At 43.0% G+C, this 22,644-nt stretch overlaps 1 protein-coding gene across 3 annotated transcripts in view; it reads right to left on the bottom strand.

The window, feature by feature from the left end:
* The window catches only part of smap1 (small ArfGAP 1), a 77,270-nt gene that overhangs the window by 796 nt on the left and 53,830 nt on the right, over positions 1 to 22,644 (bottom strand). For all 3 annotated transcript variants that reach the window (XM_068568218.1, XM_068568216.1, XM_068568217.1), the window contains 3 exons: positions 15,957 to 16,072; positions 3,015 to 3,210; positions 16 to 218 (listed from right to left, as the gene is read on the bottom strand). In XM_068568218.1, the coding sequence (XP_068424319.1) occupies positions 16 to 218; positions 3,015 to 3,210; positions 15,957 to 16,072 (515 nt within the window). The remainder of the gene's footprint in view (positions 1 to 15; positions 219 to 3,014; positions 3,211 to 15,956; positions 16,073 to 22,644) is intronic.

The following is a 22,644-nucleotide window of genomic DNA, read 5'->3' as shown; positions in this document are numbered from 1 at the left end:
CGTCCCGAGTGTTACCTGGCTCATGCCCCACTGCCCTTGCTGCTGTCCTTGCTGCATGCCGTACATGTTCTGGCCTTGGTTGGCTGGCATCCCGGCCTGCTGCTGCATGCCCACGTAGCCGCCGTTGGGCATCGCCCCGCCGGCCATCACGGCTCCTGCCGCCCCCGGAGCGAAACCCTGCGGGGTGAACTGCATCTGAGGCTGGCCCACGTACATACCTGTTGGTGCAAAGACACGAGCACACACGTTACCTTTGCTACTGGTTATTTTCAACTTGACACAACAGACCTGTGTTGAAATAAACAGTTTTTTAGAATCTAGTCTTCGGGTGTGTTGTAAAGTTTTTATCCTTAATAACTGCATTATAACACAACCCAGTTTTCATACTATTTATGTTTTTTCTCCCGCTATGTATTCACATTCTGTAATTATCTATCTGCACCGTATTCTTCCCTGTTAGGGGTGGAGTCCGCCACTGCCTCGGGATTCAAATTTGGGTATTCACTGGAAACTAAATAGCATGTAGTTCCACATTAATGTTCAGTCTTTATCTGATTAATGAAGTCTCCCTGTTTCCGCTCCCAACGCTAACAAAACATTTGCTGCTGCTTCACAATAAAAGAGCAATACCTTGGCACCACTGTTGTACCTTCATGGGACAAATTGTGGATCTGTATTGTTAAAATTAATTTCAAAAAGGGCTTCAAAATCAACCGGGACCAAAATATTAACGATTGCACCTTTAAAGTCTAACAACAAACATTAATGTGAAAATTAAAACATTAAACCGGACTAAAGAAGAAGAAGAAAGTTGCCAAACTGGGACCATTATAAACACACTAAAAAGGAAAAACCTTTTTTAGTACTGCCTCTAACGATTCATCTGAATCCACAAGAACATCATATTTCATAAAAACAGCCATCAGCACCACATGAGACCACTGTGGGAATGTGATAATTGGCAAAATAAGGCCAATTGTTTTTTTACTGAGTGAGAAGACCTTAAGGAGCTAAAAACTTTTCTCATAATAGAGACAAAGACCTCTGATGTCGGTCAGCTGGGTTGACTCAATGTACAGGATGTTGAGAGTCGTCCAGCTCATGCTGAAATATGGACTCTTATAGCGCAATTCATATCTCCAAGTTTGAAAAACTCTTCACTGGTAAAGTGTAAATCAATAAAAAGATAAACAAACTGTTTGTAGTACTTTGGAAGTTAATTAGCTGCACTTAGATCCACAGGCATCCTGCAGAGGCCTCCATGCTCATGCATGCACACACAGGACGTAATTCAGTGATTTGAGGCATTAGCTGGGCGCGGTTCTCTTGGCTTTGATCTCTATCAGCATCTATTTAGACTCAAGAGAGCACAATAAGGCAGCAGACAGCCCTTCATGCTGATTTCCATCCCTAATCCTCTATGTGTCGGTGAGATCATGCAGCGATGCAATCGATGCGTATAAATCAGCCGCCTCCTGCTTTTTTTTTCACCATTCACTAAATTGTGTACCACATGCTCCCAAACACGACTCGGGTGGATGCACATGGTAGCATGAGCACGTATAAACAGACGCCTACAGTTGTGTTTACACACAGCAGCTGTAAGACGAGTGTGAACCGGCTCGTCTGTTTCTGCTGCTGCTGCCGTGGGACTCTGTTAAGTGGACCTATGATGCATCTTTTCCTCTAATGGATGTGTGAAAGTGTGTGTGTATTTGTGTATGTGTGTGTGTGTGTGTGTGTGTGTGTGCAAACACACACGTCTGAGTGTGCGTCCTGTGCTTATATGACTATATGTTTGTTTGTTTTTTACCTCCGTTAATGAGATGCGTGTATGGTGTTTGTTTGCTCTCTACGTTTCACGGCACATGTGGTTCAACCTGCCGGTCCTTGAATTGAAAATACAAGGATTACAAGGATTCTCGCTTGTACTGCTCTCTTTTATTATGAACAAATATATTATGTATTCCACATAACTGGCTTCATACCTGGAGGGCAGGGCCCGAGGGGTCAGGGATAGGAAAGAAGAAAACAGACCTGTATCAGCTATATAAATAATATGTTGTTTCCTCAAATCTTTGCCAGTTATTTAGTTAGTCTAAGCCAGTTAGTTACCATACACAGATCGTTCTTTGGTTAATCTAACACCTTCTAAACAGAATGCAACCTGATACAAAGGTACCAGTGTTCTGTTCGGTTATAGGACACGTTCCCATTTCATGACCTAGTCCTTTGCATTATTATTGAACACAGCAAAAATCTTTTGAGTTGAAGGGTTGGGTAGTAGAGGGCAGACAAGGCAGTGCTCCAGAGCTGCTTCCCCTCATTCACAGGCGCTTTGGCCAGTCTTGTAGCCCCATCTGACCAGAGCAATTTGAATTGTCCCATTCTCGTTTTGAGGCGGTTTAGTGTGTGATGGGTAGCTGTTGATGAATCACTGCTCATTTCACCTACTTGGCTGGTCGTTTCAGCCAAAGGGGGCAGATGAACAGAGCTGTTGGGATCGCTCGTGCAGTTCGGTACTTGTAGCATCGAGGCCCGGGATGTATTGAGTGTCGCTTCCTCTCGGGATGTTCTTGCGGGATGCTTCATGTACAATCTTATTGAATTTGTTATAATTCCTGGAGGCTGCTGGGAGATGGGAAATCTTCCTTTCAAGATCTTCTTGGTAGCCAGGCCAGTTTACTTTGCCGAAGTTGAATCTTCTTCGGAATAGAGCTGTGGCTGAAGTTAGTGCAGAGTTAACTGTGAGGCCGAAGGGACAGTGTTAAGCTGGCCCACATTGTGGTCGGCGTTTCCCCGTTGGGTGCTGTGGCTGTTGAAATCTTCTATCACAATCTTCGGTTTTCTGGAAGGCTGGTATTTAAGGCATCTCCATGGGTGTAGAGGTCGGTTTATGTGAACCCCTTAGTTCCATGTAGATGATAGCTCAACTGACTGGGCGTCGACGACAAAGGATTTATAAAATTGCTGCTGCCAGTGTGTGTGTGTGTGTGTGTGTGTGTGTGTGTCACCTTGTCCCGGAGCAGGCTGTTGCTGGCTCTGCGGCTGACTGGCTACCGAGCTGCTGGCGTACAGAGACAGGATGGAGTCCTTGGAAAGAAGCTTCTTCTTCTCCTCCGCCTTGGTGGTGGTGGTGGTGGAGGTGGAGGAGGAGGCAGAGGAGGAGGTGGAGGGGTCCGCCTGCGCAGGTGCTGTACCGGAGCCGGACTGTTAAGGAGACAGGGTAGAGAAGGGTGGAGAGGGGGGTATGAAATATGTAGAGTTTTACCCAAACATATTCTCTGCCTCAGAGTGTCGAGCACACTTGCTCCTTACACTTGCATCTATAATGTAGTGCAGAGTTGCATGTGCCAGTAGTCGGGCTGGGAAATGTAATAAAACATAATCCTGTCCCGCTGCACAGGAGTAACGTATAATAATCACAATAACACCGCCCTAAAGCCTACACCGCTTTATGGTCCAATCGACTCGGAACGGACCGTAAGTTACTAAATGAGCATCATGCTGTACTGAAGAAGACTTGAAACTACAGTTTGAGACCATGAACTCATGTCTGAAATGTTTACTGAGGGAATGAATCAAAAGAGATGTTTTTCTCATAGACGTCTATACAATCGAGAACCAGAGGAGTCTCCCCTGCTGGTCAGCAGAGATAATGCACGTCTAACACACTTCCGCATTGGCTTCAGTCTTCAGAACCGGAGGTTGCCGTACGGTGGGAACATTGCTGACGGCGTAGCCATGGGATTTTCAATACACTGCAACCTACAGTTTGGAAGAATACCTAACTTCCACAAAGAAAAATCCTACATGGAAAATAAAAGGTTCTTCGTGCAGAAAGCATAACCGAGACTTAACGCAGACAAACTGCACACAGAGACTGGGAGTATTGTTAAACTCACACTTCAGTACATCAGGGAGACAAAAGATGAAACAACAGAGTAGAAACAGGAGAGAGGCAATGAAAAATAAAAGGGAGGGAGAGCAAGAGCTGAATAAAAGGATGGGAGAGAAAAGAAAAACAGAGGAGACAAGAGAGGAGAAGCATTGTCACTGTAAGTGAGACAGATGACATTAATTAGGCTGCTGCAAAGAGAGGGAGGCATGAACACACACACACACACACACACACCTTTAAAACATTTTTTTAAACCTTTCAGGCACACAACCATTATGCCTAATGGATGGAGCTGCCAGAAAAGTAACACCTGCTTAAGAGCTCTGTACAGGTGTGTGTGTGTGTGTGTGTGTGTGTGTGTTTGTGTGTGTGTGTGTGGTGAACAGAGAATGGAGGGAGAAAAGGAAAGGCGATAGTCAACTGGACTTCATGAATACGAAAGGGTGACTGTGATAAACATCTCTCTCTCTCTCTCTCTCTCTCTCTCTCTCTCTCTCTCTCTCTCTCTCTCTCTCTCTCTCTCTCTCTCTCTCTCTCTCTCTCTCTCCCTCTCCCTCCCTCCCTCTCCCTCCCTCCCTCCCTTGGAAGTGTGCTGTGCTCAACTGTTTAGCAGGCAGTGCTGCTTCCCTCCGTCTCTCTCTGCTGACTTCCTTTGACTGGAGGAGGGAGGGAAGGGAGGAGAGGGTGGAGGTATGAGAACAGAGAGCGGGAGGAGTGAGAAGATGGAGAGGAGGGAAGAATGGAGGAGAAAACAGGAGGAGAGGGGGGTGAGGAAGCAAGTCAAGAAAGGGTGAGAGGATGGGAGGAAGAGAAGGTAGAGGGCGGAGGACAGAACAAGCTTTATAGGAGCTGAAAGTAAAGACAATGTAAGAGAAGAGAGGGGGAAGAAAAAAAAGAAAGGAAAAGGAGGGCAGGAAGGAAGCCGGGGCAGATGAGCAGGAAAGACATTCACTCCCCTTTCTCTCAAGTGAAACCAGTTAAGGTAAGTTGGGTGTTGACGGAGGCAGGATGGAGCCTCCATCCTATTAATAGCCGCAGCACATTAGCATGATCCCGGACCTGATTATAGAAGCGAATGCAAGGTGAGAACAGGCAGCAGACTGTCCTCACCTGATCCGTCTGGATGTCTCACAGAGACATAACATGGCTCAATAAACATGGCGAGGGAAAGAAAGCCTCTTTGCTGCTAAGCTCCTTCTCAAAAAGGGAAAAAAAGAAGAAGAAGAAATCACATTTAACAGACTTTACCCACCAAAACTGCAGTACTGCTTTTCTTAAAATGAAGGCCTCTTTTGGAAAGAGCAGCGAGGCAGTCCTAACCTCAGCCTCACCCCCCCTCCAGAGGGAAGAGAAGTTAAAGTGGAGTCTGTCAAATGTGCATCTAAACCCCTTTTCTTTTGTCTTTCTCCGTCACACAACACACGGCGCATAGTGTGCGATGTGTTGCGGGGCTCCTAGCAGCACACAGTGTAAAGGAAAGCCTCTTCACAAGGCACCATTCTTCTCAAGCAGTGTTGGTGTTGATGGGTGCAGCCACAGCGCTGAATTACCCCTCTGACAGCATTCTCCTCACTGTCGCTATTCATAGACCTCTACAGACACACGCATGCACACCCGCACTCAACTTTCTTTCTATATGGTTTTCCATCACTGCTTGAAATACTCATAAACTCCCCTCTGATAGACCATCTGTGGCTTTAAAACCCCACTAGGCTCTAAATGTCTGTGTGTGCGTGTGCGTGTGTGTGTGTGTTGAGGGCTTTGGACTTATTTCCTGAAAACTAAAGCAAAGCTGGCCTTGGTAGTCTGAATTCAAGAAAGAGAGTGGCGGTAAGGAACGGGACGGAAAGACAAAATGAAAGGCAGAACGAGTACAATGAGTCGCAGGTCAGCTCATTACCTCATCGCTCTGCCCCCCCCCCCCCCCCCTGACTTTTTCTTCTGCTCTTGGCACACTGCCCTCCCTTTCACTCCCCATCCCTTCTTCTGGAATCAACTGCATTTCCTTCTTTTCTTTTCCTACCTCATCCATCTCAAAGTCACGTCTTGTTCCCTTTACCCTTCTTCTCTCTTTCATCCCACTTAGCCCTCAAACACAACCCTCTGCCACGAAAGCTTCTACTTTAATTCGATGCTTGTGTTAACACAACACAAGCCGTGTTTGGCATGGGAACGATTTGCTAGGTGTTGGTCTGATGAGTTTCGTTCACGCATCATGCAACAATGACAAGAAAAGTAGACTTCAGTGACACCGAGAGGGCTGAAAGTCATGCTAATTCGGATTCACTGTGGCTGATAAAACCTTGAGATTTGGTACAGGCGAGATGTTTAAGATACTCCTCGATGAGACAGTTCAATGGGAAAGATGCACTAAAATGCAACGTAAACTGAAAAATTGGTATTTATAAATTCTAACAATGGATAAAATGACTACATTTAATGTGGCGAATGTAGTGACGAACCCGCAGAGAATCATCTCCCCACCTTTCTTGAGCATCTTTAAAAGGCAGAATTAGATTTTCCTAAACAAGAATAAGCGTCCGTATGCCTCCCTCAACCAGCCAAGTTGAAGTTTTATGCATGTGCCAATAAAATGTCACCATTTGGGAAATTGTCTTAAATAGCGTCACGACAATTTAGTCTTAACAAATAAGAGTTATGGCCAAAATGGTTTTCTGAGACCTTTGACTAAAAAATCATATTCTTTAATACTTGATTTTAGGTCAACGCTTGCACCGAATTTGAAGAAATTCCCTTGAGGTGTTCTGTACATGTCTCGTGGGCAAGAATGGGTCGAACGTGAGGTCACAGTGACCAAAATGTAATGACCTCTTTTTTTATCCAAGTGGACATTTGTGCCAAATTGGAAGACAATTCCCTTCCAGCAGTCCTGAGATATCGTGTTCACGAGAACGTACTGGACAAACTTGTATCTGCAGAGACGCTGCCCTCCATCTGGATTGTTTCTATTTTGCTTCTGGGCATCAAACTCTATAAAAACTTGGCAACCAATTGCCACATTTTAAGGCTATGAAAATGGCAGACAAGTCAAAGCGCCAAGCTGACAGAGCAAGTTCCAAAAGTTCCACGAGAGTGTGGTTGACTTTCAGTGGTGATCACTGTTACTCTAACTGCGGTCAGGGGGTCCAAATGAGGACCCGCATCCGACAAATCCTACTCCTGTTTTTGCGCTTCCTCTATGTATTTTTTGGCCCAAAGCGTTACTGTTTTGATCCAGTCTTAAAAAAAAGATAAAGCCCTAAAACCTGGAGATCCAAAGAGCCAGATAATCGGAGGAGAACAAAACAGAGCTAGAAAGAGATTTTCACAAATAAAACAACTGTTAAATAGAGTGGAAATGGTCTCACACTAAGCTCTCGTGTGTTTCCAGGGAAAAGCTTTCTCCTCCCCTGTCCTGCAGTGATTTCTTTCAAACTAGCATAGTTTTAGGCATACTTTGTTTCAAGAGGACTTCCAGCTTGAAATGGCTTTGTATGTTGGATGAAAAGTGGTTTATGTTCTGACTGCATGTCCATACGTCTTGCAATAGATAAAAATTTACTTTTTTGTTTTTGCATTTCGGCACTTGAGTTGTTTTATGGTTTCAATTTGGTCGCCTTAGTAATAGAGACAATTATGGCTACAGTCGTACTGATCTGTCAATATATAGTACGAGCCGAACTGTGAACATATGACTAACATTTGAATAAAATATAACAATAGACATTGGAGAATGACAATGACTGAGGAACAGATCTACGAAGAAAATGGCTTTTCACAAAAGTGCGGTGAAAATGGCATCGAGTATGCATCACTATTTTGAGTGCCTGGTTTACTGAGACAGCAGCTCATTACGCAGTCAGTCAAAGCATAAGGTAGACTGTGTTACGATGCAATGTCATAATAATAGCCTTACTACTGTTGCATGTTTTCTTTCATCGCCACAATCTTTCTCGCAGCTTATGCAAATCCCACCTGCTCCTTTTCAGAGGCGGATCATTTCCCCCACAAAACTGACAATTGCAAATTGATTGACTTTTGTGAATTCACACTCAAACACACTGTGCTGACACATCTCCTCCTGTTATTTGCACGGCCCCCGCCCTAAATGCACATGCAACGAGGAAACCTTGGAAATAGCAAAGAAGGAGAACTGAAATACCCCCTCAAATCGACATCGGCAGGATGGTCGGCGCGGCGGACATTTTTATGTGTACTGTTGCCATTGCGACCATCACAGCGAGCTATTCCATATAAATTAAACCGACTTTCAGCTAGTCACAGACTCACTGTGAGGTTTTGTTAACGACTTCAACCATAAAGTTACGTAGCACAGAAAGTGAGAGTACATGAGCAACATTTTACAACGTAGTGCTTCATCCACACACTTTCAGTGGTCATTCAAGCCAACGCTTCAGCTGTGTGTGCACCATCGCACTCAGCCTCTTAGGGGTGGTGGGACTTCATGCTCCATGTCTTGTGGGTCTCTGCACTCACCCTCCAACTTCACTTATTCCTTCATTCCTCTCCTGACCTGCTCTCTGCCCACTTGTCCTTTTTCCTTCCCTCAATCCACTGCCCCAAACATCTTTCCCTCCCCTAACTTGTCCTTCTAACACGATCATCTCGCACTTTTGCTCCCATCTTAACTCCTTTTTTCCCACCATCCACTTCAGGTTAAATGTTTATTCTATTTTGGCAGATTATATATATATATATATATATATATATATATATATATATATATATATATATATATATATATATAAAGAAAAGAGTGAGAGAGAATTATTTGAGTTTTCGGGGTTTTTCTCACTCATTGTGGGGTGAAAGAGAGATAGAGGACAAGAGAGTGTGTGTGTGTGTGTATGTGTGAAAGGGGGAAAGGGGAGGGGGGATAACACAAATCCTCACCCTCCTACAAGGCTGTAATCGTATTCTCGTAATTGACGTATTCGTAGATAGGCGAGCGCTCCCCGAAGCCGGTTAATAGCTGCATGAATCAGCAGGCTTCCCCTTTCTCCACGCACCCAGTTATCACAGCTGTAAAGCAATATCCGCCTGCTGGATCCTAAATTCAGCCATCTGCATGTGCATGTATGCGTGTGTGTGTGTGTGTGTGCGTATGTACTGCTTGTATGTATAGAAGGGGAAAGGTTGACGCTGCGATGGTGGTGCTACAGGTAAGTTCATGGAGGTTCCAAATGTTGCGTGTCAGCAAGCAAGGGGTCAGGACGCACACTCATTCTACAGCGACACACTATCTACAGCGGAGAGTTTGGCCCCATGGCGAATCCCACAGGAAAAGGTCATCTCAATCCAACTGTCTTCCTCTGGGTAGCCCAAACTGCAGATGCCAGTTTGTCAGACGCACAATCACACGTTAACCTTCCTACCAAAGCAGAGGAGATTACTATCCACACCACTGCGAGGTACCGGCCTTTTCCCTTTCAAATGCTGCTGGAAATGTCAGTGTGAGTTTCCATGCTCCGCTGGACATGGGCCAGTCGAAGACCAGCAACATGTCCCCAGGGTCAAAAGAACCCCTGAACTTTGGCGGAGTTTGAGGTCAACATGCGAGAAAAGTCTTCTGACATCGGCGGCGCGTTAATGCAACACAAGTCCCAGCTGTGGGAGCTGCAGCAAAACACTCCCCTTTTTCTTCTCCTGACTGGCGGAAACAAATTGTACTCTTTGACATTCAAATATTACAGTCTACAAGACAGACAGTGCTGCCGCAGGCGGAGGGCCATGTGAGAGCGGCCTGTCTGCTATCAAGCAGCCACTGTGGACCGATCTGTCCTTGCAGTGTATGAAGTGCAGCGTGGCAGTCCAAGGCTGAAACAGAAAGCACAACTCTACAGTAGATATAAATAATAGTATATATGTTTTTAATCTTCCCTGTTCTAGCCTTCAACACTACAAAGGCCTCTCTATGGATCTTGTGTGATGAACAGAGCTACTTGAGTACAATTATTAGTTATAATTAGGGCTGGGCAAAGTTGAAAAAAAATAACTGATTAATCGCATGATTTTTCTGCGATTAATCGCTTTTTGCGCCAAATTCAATAATGAAGTAAAAACTAGTGTATTGCAGCTTTTATTTTAAAGTAATGTTAGCAGAACAATACAAAAGCACTCTGGAGCAACAGCAAGTTAACATACATACATATATAGTTTATAAATATATTTTTTTTTCTGAACAGGTACTGTTCAGTCGTAAGGGTCCCTGTGAGGGACAAACCACTCCTTTTTTTGTCCATGTTCAGTCTGTTGCTTACCTTAAAGATGTTAAAGATGAGCAATTGATTCACTTTATAGAAAAGCAATAAGTGCTTTTCATGTTTTCAGTTCAGTTTTTCTTCCTCAGAGAGAAAAGTCCAGTCTGCGTTGTCTTGAACAAGAGCACTGACGTCTGGTTGAATGAGGTGGAGATGTGAAGGACAGCTGACAGGTATCAGCGGCGGCTTTGTGCGATTAATGTTCAATTCGGGGACGCTGAGCTTGCAGCGCGAGCCTGCCGTAGACTGACGCCTGTGAAGCTTTGTGAGGCGAACGACTCGCTCGCGCGGTGCTCGCTGAGAACCGAAACTACAGAACAATACGTGCTTTCACGTCAGGCTCAAGTTGGCAAATCGTCCGGTGATGCTACGGAAGCGCTCAGCGCACCTAAATTAATCGCCTTCAAAGTAAAATCTCCCCCCAAATCCCTCCCAAAAAATGCAGTTAACGCATGATCAAATAATTAACGCCGTTAATCGATTGAAAAGTTAACGTGATATTAATGCGTTAACTTGCCCAGCCCTATTTAGAATAAATAGTTTGTACATAGCAACGTGTAATAACCTGATAAAATACATTAAACCAGCAATTGTTTAATACTTTTAAGTACGTCACAGTTAAATACTTTGATACATTTGATACAAAGTCCAGCATACAAAACCAGATTTAGCAGAAGTGCAGAAGTATTATTAGCAACTGAACTAAAAAAATGATCTGACGAGACTCCATTGCCCAAACAGATAAGTTAGGTTCAATTTTAAGTTCAGTTCCTTGTTGGAAAATATAAAACATATATAGAGTACACTTAATCTGACATTTATTTGTTTTAGGCGTCTAAAATAGCTTTAGCTTTAGCCCCTCAACCATAGCAGTATATTGCTTTTCTCCTGTGCTTTACTCCAGTCTGCTTCTCCAAACTTGCTACTTGTGCATACCAGTACAGCTTTCACTCGCGCTGCTGAATAATTGGTGCACTTTTGGTGGCAACAGGTTGGCAGTAGGGTGGATAGATTTTTCACGAACCTCTATTGTGCAGCACAATAGAAAAAACTATTAACATCGCTGAGCTTTCAAAGGACAGCATGCAATTATGCAGCTCACGGAAGGTGTGAGATTCCAGTCCTATGCCTTTGTTCAGCACACGGGGAAAAAGTGGTGTAAGAAACCAAAAACATTATTCACTTTTTCTCTTTTAAATCACTCTATACCTCACCTCTGCAGCCCGGCAACTTTATAATCTCAAGTGCAAGAGGAATGTTTCTGACTTTTAAAAGTGAGTATATTCAATTAGTGACTACAATTATTTTGCTGTCTAACTAATTGTACACAAGTGTACCTTTGTGAAAATGTAGTTTACATTTTTTTTTTTTTTACTGTGAATTCCAAAAAGAAAAGAATAAATTCCCTGTTTTCCCTCGGCGCCGTACACCAGCATGGTGTCGACTGTGTTTGAACTTCAGCCCATTTATTGTGAGAGTAAATCCTGGTTCATAAAGGACTCTTACAAATGCTTGCGTGTCCGATTTGCGCATGTGATTGTACATACACAACATTGATTAATGAGGCCCCAGTTTAGAGGGGAGGGAGAGGACATACAAACGGTAAGGAGGAGGAGAGGAACAGGACAAACCTTCCGTGTAAAGATTCAAGGAAAATATATTCGCGTGAGAGAATTATTAGTGAGTGGCAGGAGAGAGAGGGAAGGGAACTGGAAGGACAGGGGCGAGAGAGGCCATATGGATAATAATGGAGCATAGCAACTGTGAAGAAAAGACGTGGGTGTCGGCAGAGAGAAGGTAGACCACTACGGGAGGGTAGAAAACCATGTTGTGGTGGAGCAATGTGAATATTGTGGTACTACTTGTGTAAAACATACTAAGTTACTTATAATTCTCCCAACTAGTCACATACCGACGCTTGATCAGAATCCCTTGCAAACCTGCAGCTGTAACTGCTGTGGTGTTGCCATTACACTGTTGAAAGGAGAAAAAAAGTAAAGCCAATTGATGAACTCCCTTAATGGACAACGTGTTTTTTTTGTGACATTGGCGGCAGGAGTCTGGGGGTTGATGTCTTTAAATTGAAACTGGGCAAACGAGACGGCAATCAAGTGCTTCTCCATTTTGCAGATAAAGGGCAAAGGTGTTCTTCATAAAAAATGATTCACATTGGTCAAGATATTAAGAAGCCCAGAAGCTGCTGTTACCGTTGCTGTACCTGCCAAACTTCCCAATCTATCACCGCAGGCATGCAGTTTCCAATGATAACGCTGATGTACCACTCAAAGTGCGTGGCCATCTGAGAAACAGTGGGCTCAGCTCTATAGCCACCTAGATAATTAACATGAAGTTGGCTGCAAACTCCGTTTCTGTATTAATAATGTCTTACAGCTGGCTCTTACGATAATTTGAACCATGAAGAAGGCTCTGAGCTTTGTATTTGATGGCAACAAACGTGAAACCATTATAACTGAGCATGATGGTAAAGGATACAAGGCTAAAGCTAACAGTTCACCTGCCTTTGTATAAGAAATGGGCATAACAGACCATAAGGTAGGGTATGCTTTAGGTTTTTGTCTTTCAACTTCCACTCTTTCGCAGTGTATTTTCAGTTGAGGATTGCCTAAAAAAGGTCTTATTCAGCGTTTGAGTGTCACATCTGGTTACTGTATGGTTGTAATAATTGTTGTTTTTTGTCACTGGGAGGTGTGTCAGGTATGCATAGAATGTGTAAAACAAGATGGATGCTTGTTAGCTATGCAGAAGTAAGGACTTTAAACACCGGAAGCAGGGGGATGCTGTGGTGTGGACTGTTTACCAAGCCAAAGGATGACTCCGCCCCTGTGAAACTTTTAGCCGTTCGCATGCTGTGAAATTAACCAATGAGAGGCCATAGGCTCAGGGACTTGGAGTACTAAACGATTCGTAAACTTTTGTTCGGGGTTCATTCGTGGAGGCCATGACAGCGAACTATTTGCAGATTAGACTGTAAATGGACTGTGGAAGCTAAAGTGCTGCACCCTCGGCTGAGAATTGTATGCTGTATCCCCATCGACTGTTTATTGATTTACCAAATCTGGACCTCTTCTCTCCGGTCGTGACCACCCAAAGGTTTTTAAAACTCAACATTACAAAAGGCCACGACGGCCGAGCCAAGATGGTAAAGGCCAAAATGCCAAATTTCAGGCTTCAAAACGGCAGTCCACAAACCATTGGGTGACATCACAGTGACTACATCCACTTATTTTATATTGTTTATGACTATTACATGGAATATATATATATATATATATATATATATATATATATATATATATATATATATATATATATATATATATATATATATATTTAGATCAAACAAAACAAAATACATTAAACTAACTGAGGGAACTTTAAGCTCATTTACTGAAGAAATAAATCAAGTGAGAAGTTTTTTTGCAGCCAGAGGAGTCGTCCCCTGCTGGTTACCACAAAGATAGCAAATTTGAGGCACTTCTTCATTAGCTTCACTTTTCATATCCGGAGGTTGCTGACCTAGTTAGCGTTAAAAGTAATGTGCAGCGTCAATATATTCAAATATATCATTCTATATATTAGATTTGGCTGGTCATGTGAGGTATTCACAGTTGTTTGTTTTCATGCTCTTCTGAGTTATTAAGCAGGATATACTGGAACTTAAAAAGTCTGAGACTCCCGGTGGGTAATTATGACTTGGATGTTGACGTAAACACTATTTACAAGTCAGAAAGCGTTATTTGCGGTAATTACCATAAGGCATGAACGCTCACTGCATGGAGAACACAGGCAAGAGGGGGGGAATTCAGAACTAATGGATTTATGGAGATGAGCTGGGGTGCCAGGCGCACACAGAGCTGCAGTAGATGGAGTCGCAGAGGAGGTAAGCATGGACGGGAGATTAGGGGGTAAGTGGGAGCCCGGTAGTGTCATAGGGGGAGCTTGCAGTTACAGCAGGCCATAATTGTTCGTCATGCCTGGGTCCTCAGGGAGCCACAGCCTGGTAGGCTCCCAGGAGGAGGCTCTGAGATGTGTGTGTGCGTGCGTGTACGTGTGTGTGTGTACCAGAGTAAGATATATAATTTAAAACCCGGGAATAGGTCAGAGTGAAAGAATGAACTTTCAACCCAAGGAATGGAGGTCACTCTGCATTTGTACTTAGTGTGTTTTGTGTGTCTTCTCTCATGTCTCCTGTTTGTTTGCGTTTCTTCATCCCTGAATAGAAATTGTGCATACGCATCGAGTTTTAGACGTGTCCGCATGAATGCGTGTCCTCATTTCCAGCCGAGTCGAGGTCAAAGGCCGCGCTTTGAGGGACCACAACGGCGTTTAAAACTCAACATTGCTCCATGAAAATGTTTAATTCAACCAGTCGTACTCACTCCAGTGAGACTCGCTGCTGAAGGAGTGACGGGAGGAAGGAAAAATTAGTGAGGACAAAGATTTCTTTTCCCCCGCAAAAAATTCCCTCTCTCTTCTTACTCAGAAAAACACAGTTTTTTTTACCCAGAAAATAAAGGTCATCCAATATGGCTGCTGACACTCACGGAGCACACAAATCCATCGAGGCACTTTCAATCATTCCATCACAATATTTTCAAATATCTGGGATTTGGTTTTTGACTTTTTTATTTAGCTAATTCACTTATAAACAGACAAGGTTAGTTTGTGCAAAATATAATGACAAGTCACAGTCTTATTTTTGTTTCAACACTTAAGAATCAGTGACTTAAGAATTAGTGACAACGAAATGTTGCAGCCTCTGTCGTTTCTTGTTGAGATCCTCCCAGCGTTTGTTTATTGAAACCAGTCAGTAACATTAACTTACCACGCTAGCTTTCTACAGAGAAAAACTGTCAAAGTTGAAGTAATATTTGGAGTACCATTACTCACTACTTTGAAGATATATTCATGGCACTTAAAAATGATGTATTTACATCTATTTGCTGCGGTATGAGCAAAGCTTTGGTCACTGACGACTATGCATGTTTGCTAAACTTTTGCTAAAAGAAGGTTATGTTTCGCACATTCTATGTAGACGTAGGATTCACTTTATACATTATGTTCGGCTTACGCAACAGTTCTTTGGTTTACAGGCCATACCTGATCAAACAAAAAGTTGCATATCAAACCAGACATCCTGTACTAAAAGATTTAAAATGAATATACGAACAGTCACACTTACAAAATGATGATTCAGAGCTGCAGTATGAACACAATTAGCTTAATAACGTTACCCGTTTGTGAGATCCTATTTACTTAACACAAGTTTACAGCAATTTACAATCAACTACTGACAATATCTGAATATATATTTTTAAAACGCTTCAAAAGCAAGATACAAATGTTGTGTGAGTGCCTTTACCATATTTCCCAACACCACTTACCGATGTGTTATTTGGTCAGCTGCATTTTGTTTAAAGCATGGATGTAGAAGGTTTAAAATTGTATGGTATTATCTTTTCTAAATTCTATATTTGGGTTGTATACTTTAACCGGACTCTGCTATGCAGACTAAAAGGGTTCTCGTTCTCTCTTTTAATACTAAGGGAGTACACACACACACACACACACACACACACACACACACACACACAGTTTGCTTTGATATGATCCTCAGAGAGTCCGTCTCTGCACGTACGTGGGGTGTTCACAAATATGCCTGCGTTTGCATCATGAGAGTCCCCGCAGACTCCCCGTGTTGCAGTCTGCCTGTAGTGATAAGCAGAGGATGAAAGTGTGTGTGTGTTTGTTACCTGCTGTGTGTTGTTGGAAGAGGGAAGAGGGTTGGAGACCATTGGTCCAAAGATGTCCAGTTCATCGCCAACTGGTGCGGTATCCCCCAATCCCTTCCCACAGCCCTCTGGAGCATCTGAGAGAGAGAGAGAGAGAGAGAGAGAGAGAGAGAGAGAGAGAGAGAGAGAGAGAGAGAGAGAGAGAATATTTCTTTCTGCACTGAAAAAACAAAATTTAACATTTAACCTGCTGTTTTAATTAAAGGATGATAATTAGATATTGGAGTTTCATAAAGTCAGAAACCGAGTGAAAAGGCAAGGCACTGGCACACATAGGAATAATTTAATCTGACCTTTTTGTGCATATGCAAGGGTATTAATACAATCCAAGCATTTTCAAAACGCCCCGCACAACTCAATTTAAAATTACCACACTCGATAATTGGAACATCCTTAAGAAAAATTCTTATGACTGCCCTCCTTCCGTACTTCGTTTCACTCGGAAAAGGATTTCATTCACACTTCTCCATATGCCCTTGAAAAAGTAACTGTGTTATTTTATTTCAGTTGGATTAACAATAGTCTAATATTGTACCACTCTATAAACCGGTACATCTTGTCTAAGTGCTCCAAAAGCACCAATAGTACAAATTCTAAAAATGAATACACCTTTTGAACTGCAGACATTTTAAGATGTTGTCGTACAAAGGGCTACAATAATTACTGTCCATTTCGGCGAGTTAGTTCCAGGCCACTGGTATTGTGTTTGGCTCTCTGGCATGGCTTATTGGTGCATCTTTATTTAAATGAGCCATCGGTATCGTTATTAGTTGTGTCTTTGTGTCTGCTGTGAAAGGGTCCATTGTCCGTGCTGGCTGACTGACACTGCTGTCTCGGACCCAGACTCGGAACAGAGCCATCACCGATGAGAGGACCAACAACTGTTCTTCACCACAAAAAAAAGTGTTAAAAGTCACTGTGGTGTCGGGGGCGTGGTTGGGCTCAGCTGCAGAGGGAGGTATGGGCGGTGGCTCAGGGAACTGTGCCGGGCAGATGCTTAATTGGCCTCAGCTATATCTAACATGGCAACCACAAGGTGGTTCGATCCCCAGTCTCTCTCCATAGTTCGCAAGTTGCTTCCCAGCAGCCCGCTGCTTCTAAATGGCTATGGATGGGTTCAATGCAGAGAGCAAATTTCATGTATGTATATAAAAATGTATGTAATATGATGACGTAATTAAGTTAAAAGCGGCAGTAGAGACGAAGGCGCGAGAGAGACTGGAGTCACCGTCAGCAAGACGGTCAGAGATACCGTCCGCCTGAAAGCAGCAGGCCAGGATTGGCGCCCGGAGGAATCCTTAAACTGTCGCAACAAATCTTTGTGCTGGCGGGGGAGACTCACAGGGTAACACAATCCTTGTTACAGTCAAACAAAAAGAAAGGACACTGGACTGATCAAGTGGATGGTGAGTGGTTTACTGCAAGTAAAACTAACATAAATGGAGAGTTCACCCCAAACTTAAAAACTGCATAGTTTTCCTCTTACCTGGAGTGACATTTATCGATTGAGATTGTTTTGGTGCAAGTTGCCTAGTTTTGGAGGTATTGGCAGTAGAAACATCTGCCTTCTCCCCTTGAAAATGTATCTTTCCAGGAATGAGGACGACATCTAACAACCGCATTACCGCATAGACGATAGAGTGCATGTAATGTTAGCTAGCTCTCTACGGCTGATATATCCAAGACTCTTTAACTTACCCAAAAAACTAAATAGTTGTAGTTATTATTTCAGGGGTGGAATCTCTGCTACACTACCTCTTGACTTGATATTATAGTCTGTTCATGTAGTTTCCTTTTTGTCCAATGATGACCACCCCGTATGCAAATATTTACTCTCTTCTACATTCACCACTACAGCACCAATGATAACGACAACTTCTGAAGTTAACGAAAAAGTCCAACCTTTTGAGGAATGCCTGTTGTGTTTGCTTTTGCTTCCCCAGGGTGAGATGAGGAGACCAATCGATAACAATCTCCCCATCTGTGTGCTTTGCACAGTTCCAGTCTCAGGACTGGAAAGCAGGGCGACGTAGCTATCTACTTATTCAGCAAATAAAAAGTCATTCTTGACGGTTACCTTCGCAGGAAGACCAAGGAAATCTAAGGAGTCAAAATCAAGCATTGTGTAGTATCTAACAGGCATGTGTTTTTTTTTTTGTTCAGCTAAAAAATTTGCTAAATTGTAAATATAGCTGAACGGTAATCAGAGAGACCACGAGAGAGACGGTGATGAAGAGGCAGACAGAAGGGAGGAGAGGGAGTGTGTGAAAGGGAGTAGTGTGTGTCTGTGTGTGTGTGTGTGTGTGTCTCTAAGTGCCAGCGAGAAGCAGAGGTCATTTATATAACCACAATGATGAAACATCCATAATTTAGCCCTTTTAAAGTGTGAACAAGACTGAGCTCCTTTAGCCAGACAGCAGGGTTACAGGGAAAGCCACTCACTGGGAAAAGGCTCGCAAAGACCACTCAGCATCCTTCTGAACAACTTACCAAAACTAATTTTCAAAGAACTATTTTGATGCTGACATCTTCCACCCTAATTATTAAACTTTGAGTTTTTGCCCTCCGTCCTTCAAGCTCATCCGAGGAAAATGTGAGATTTGTAGCAACTGGGCTATAAGAATAAATAGTACTTGATTTAACTTGCCTATATGAGCTTGGCTTTTATTTTGACAGTTCAAGTCACCTTCTAAATTGCTGCTTGAAGAGCAAAGCCTAGTACGATTTATTACTTTTGGGGCCAACAAGAACGACGGATACCGCTCTTTTGTCACATTGACAGGTTTTTACATGGACAAGAGACAAAAATAGATTTCATGTGAATCAATTACCCTGTTACCTTTCTACTGCTAATACCCCTCCACCCCTCCAACACACACACTTCTCTGAGCAAAAGCTCATTCACTCATTGCCATGGAAATGAGCCTTAGAGAGGAAAAAGGGCCCATCATCATCATCATGACTGCCATGTCGGGCAATGAGCCCACCGTCCTTTTATTACGGGATGGAGCCGCTTCTTGAGAGCGCTCTTAGCTTCACCATGGAAACAGACCTGTGGTTCAGGGTGTGTGTGTGTGTGTGTGTGTGTGAGGTGGATTTCCACCCCAAACCCCTTCACCCCGAATACAGACGCACACACGCACACGCACACACACACGCACACACACAGTTTCCCAGTATCTTCAATGAATACAGCGATCTCATTCAGCAGTGGGAGGCTGTCACATTAGAGACTTGGCTGTCGCAGAAAGGGCTAAAATATTATACTTGATTAAGCCCTGCATTGATTCAACGCAATATTGTGATTAGATTTCGCACAAACGCACGTGAAAAATGTTGTTTATCCACCCATTCTGTCGATTATGAAAATAAACTGGGTCTTTGAAGTGTCCCCTCCGCCACCCCGAAACATAAGTCCCAACTAGCGAGGGATTCTGGGAGTCCAGGGGGAAAAGAAGGAACGCGAGCCCAGTTGGTAAGCGTTAAAGAGAGGGGTGTGTGGAAAATACACAAAATGTTTCTGGTGATTTGTGTTTAAAGGGGATAAAGTTGAACAGATAATAATGCTATATAGTTTATACTGTGATGTTTGTGTTTTGATGCACATTTTTCTTTTAAAGAGGTGCTGCAAGAAAACCTGCATACCCACAATTTGGAGATGACTGATTATGTAACCAGTGAGAAATCCATGTAAACAAACATCAACCGATTTTTGCTTTTTATTGCTTTGTTATTATTAAGGTCGGATGATATTAACACTTTTTATTTTTTCTGCAGTGAGGGCGGCGCAAAGTGAACAGTTGCTCTGTGAGCCCCGACTGCCAGTGGCCCGAGTTTCACTGCACATCATCAATTGATTTTAGCAATTTGATGAATTGCTCATTTAAATTTGCAGCACTAATTAACTAAGGCAGGTTCTGCATGATGTTTTGTGTAGGGGACTAGAGGTGGCATGTACATTTTGAACATTACTAACTTTATGATATTAGTAAATGTCACGCTCAAACGGTGCTTATTCCTAAACTTGGAAATGTTGTTTTTGCAATTTTTGCAACATTGTTCTCTCCCCCTCTGAGTGGTTTATACAGTCCACACCAGGCTGCCTAAGTAAACCATTTATATTTCAGATTGATTTTCAGGTTATAAAGATCGTTGACTGAACCTGTTAACTGTAGAGTTCATCCCTTCTTTGTTTTGTTAACAAAACACAGCCAACATCTAAAGAGTGGTGATTACACAGTCTTGTTTAATAACCCGGTCTAAGTCCATACTAAGTCAAACAAAAGGTTTGGTCGGGGCAGGCCGATCGATTGGTCAAACAAACACAGGACTTTCCTCCAGGTAACGGCCATTTGTGTCCCGTGTCTTGGTTAGCATCATTCACACACGTTTCCTGAACCTAATTAGGTGGTTTTGTTGCCCGAACCTAACTTTCTGTGACGACAGAAAACTACGATGAAGAGGAAACTGCCACGCCAACCGTGCCACGTCCAAAACTGACACTAGAGCAGTACCTAGTGTCTAGTTTGAAAGGTAGAACGAGTTGTGTTTACCGGTTTTGTCTCCTCTTGCTCTCCATGTTCTAACAGACCTAAACTGAATTAATCTAAAACTGTGATTTATTTGCAGTTAATGAAGAACTTTTAACATAAATCTGCATATGAATGCAAATCTGTTAACATTGACCAGCTCATGCAAGGGTCTTACCCCGGAAATCCATTATTTGGATAGTAGTTGGCTTCCCCAGTTCCCCAGAGGCTAAGATCGCCATCAGGCCAATAGCCAGTGGGTCTGAGATTGGGCGAAGATTAACTCATTCAATGTTGCACTGAGAAATTGGTCAAGTCGTAAAATAAACAAAATTCCAGCTTAGTTTTGATCGCAGTGTTTGTACCATGAAAGTATACAAGGACCGCGACATGACACACGGTCCTGACGCCACTTTCCCGCCAGCAATGTGCCAAGAAACATGGCAATGCATCAGAAAAGAAGGCTGCTGGCAAAAACACATGCACGTAAACAATGCATGAATAAAATATTTTAAATAATCAAGGCTTTGCAAATGTAGCCTACTTGGCGTCTTAGCACATTGAAGTGTGTCGCATAAATTGCCGATGAGCTTCATTGTTTTGGCGGACCCAGCTTTAGTCTTCGCTCAATTATCCTTCTTTTTTTTATTGCAAAATATAAATATGTTTGATCGTGCATTTAGAAATGGTTTGGAATAAGATAACATAAGTGAATGGAGACAAGAACTAAGCAACAAAACAATTTGTCTTTCAGCAATTATCAATATCAAGAGGAAGAGTCACTTAAATATTTTAACCAAAGGTAAAGCTGGGACCAACACAAGCACAGCTGCTGCTAGAATAGAGGAGACAACATGGGAAGAATCCTGTTTACTCTCTCCGTCTGGACTCAAGTATCAACTCGGCGTGTCAGGGACATTACAGCAGGGAAAAGCCGAGGTTGAAGTGAAAGGGGCGTAGAGACAGAAACAAACAGACAGGGGTGCTCCATCAATAAGAGTTTTTTTTTATATAAATCGATTCCATGGCTCCTGAGGAGATCTATTTTTGGCAGGATGGAGCGTCTCTTAGACAGTATTCATCATCATGGGACAGCAAAGCTGAAAACAAAAACCTGAGAAATACAAACACTTTGTTTTATTTGTCAAAAAGAAACCTTTTTAAATGATGGATAATAACAATTAGAAAAGGTACATTTTAAAATGCTTGTCTGGCTGGTCTCACAATATTGTTTGTGCTTTCATTCCAGCACAGCCTGCTAAACTGTATCAGACTGAACAGAGGAGCTGACAAAAAACACAGGGTAAAATAACCAGAGACACGGTTGGATGGATGGAGGATTGGGTGTGCGTGTGAGTGTGTTTGTGTGTGTGTGTGAGAGAGAGTGCTGAAGGCATACTGCCACAAATTTGACTTATCGATTATGTGTGAAATATCATGCACATGACGTGGCTGCGAGGTGTGTAGCATTGGATATTCATAGCAGGGCGTCCACTCTTCCATGCTGCAGCCGGGAACATTTGATCAACGCCATATCCACCGGCTGTTTCTTCTGTCAGCGCAGCTTACCCCCTCGGCCGAGTCTAATACAATACAGCCTTGTATACGGAAAAACCAGGTGATTGGATATTACACGTTCATGGTGAAAAAAAAACAGAACCAACCCTGACCGGCTGTGTTCTGCCGTTCTGGCATAAAAAAAAAGTACGGAAGACAACATTACACTGAACAACACTACACTCGAAATGTCACAGGTTTGAGTGCAGCTTGTGACCTTCGCTGAATGTCACAGCATTGGTGCATTTGGCTAGTGTGCTGTTGTGGTCTTGAATTGGACAGAAATGCCTTTAAATGCATGCAGGAAATTAGTAGTCAGTTCTCCCTCAAAAAAGCTGACAGCTACGGCGACAAACTTCTACAAAAACAGAATTGTTGACAGCCGTCGGGGCAAAAGCAATCTCTGGATCTTCACGAATGCGGTCTAATAATCAGTGCTAGAAAAGAAATGTTCAAATCGAATCGGGGATTTCGAGAGTCAAGACACTCTTCGCGGCACTGAACTAAATGATGGGTTAAAACAGTGGTGTCGTCAACTTATTCTGTTACGCCCCACTTTGGAG

The sequence above is a fragment of the Clinocottus analis genome, unplaced genomic scaffold (assembly GCF_023055335.1).
Source record: "Clinocottus analis isolate CAN_PGR_092001 unplaced genomic scaffold, fCliAna1.0.p SCAF_8, whole genome shotgun sequence".
NCBI lineage: Eukaryota > Metazoa > Chordata > Actinopteri > Perciformes > Cottidae > Clinocottus > Clinocottus analis.
This window is presented reverse-complemented; position numbering and strand designations above follow the sequence as displayed.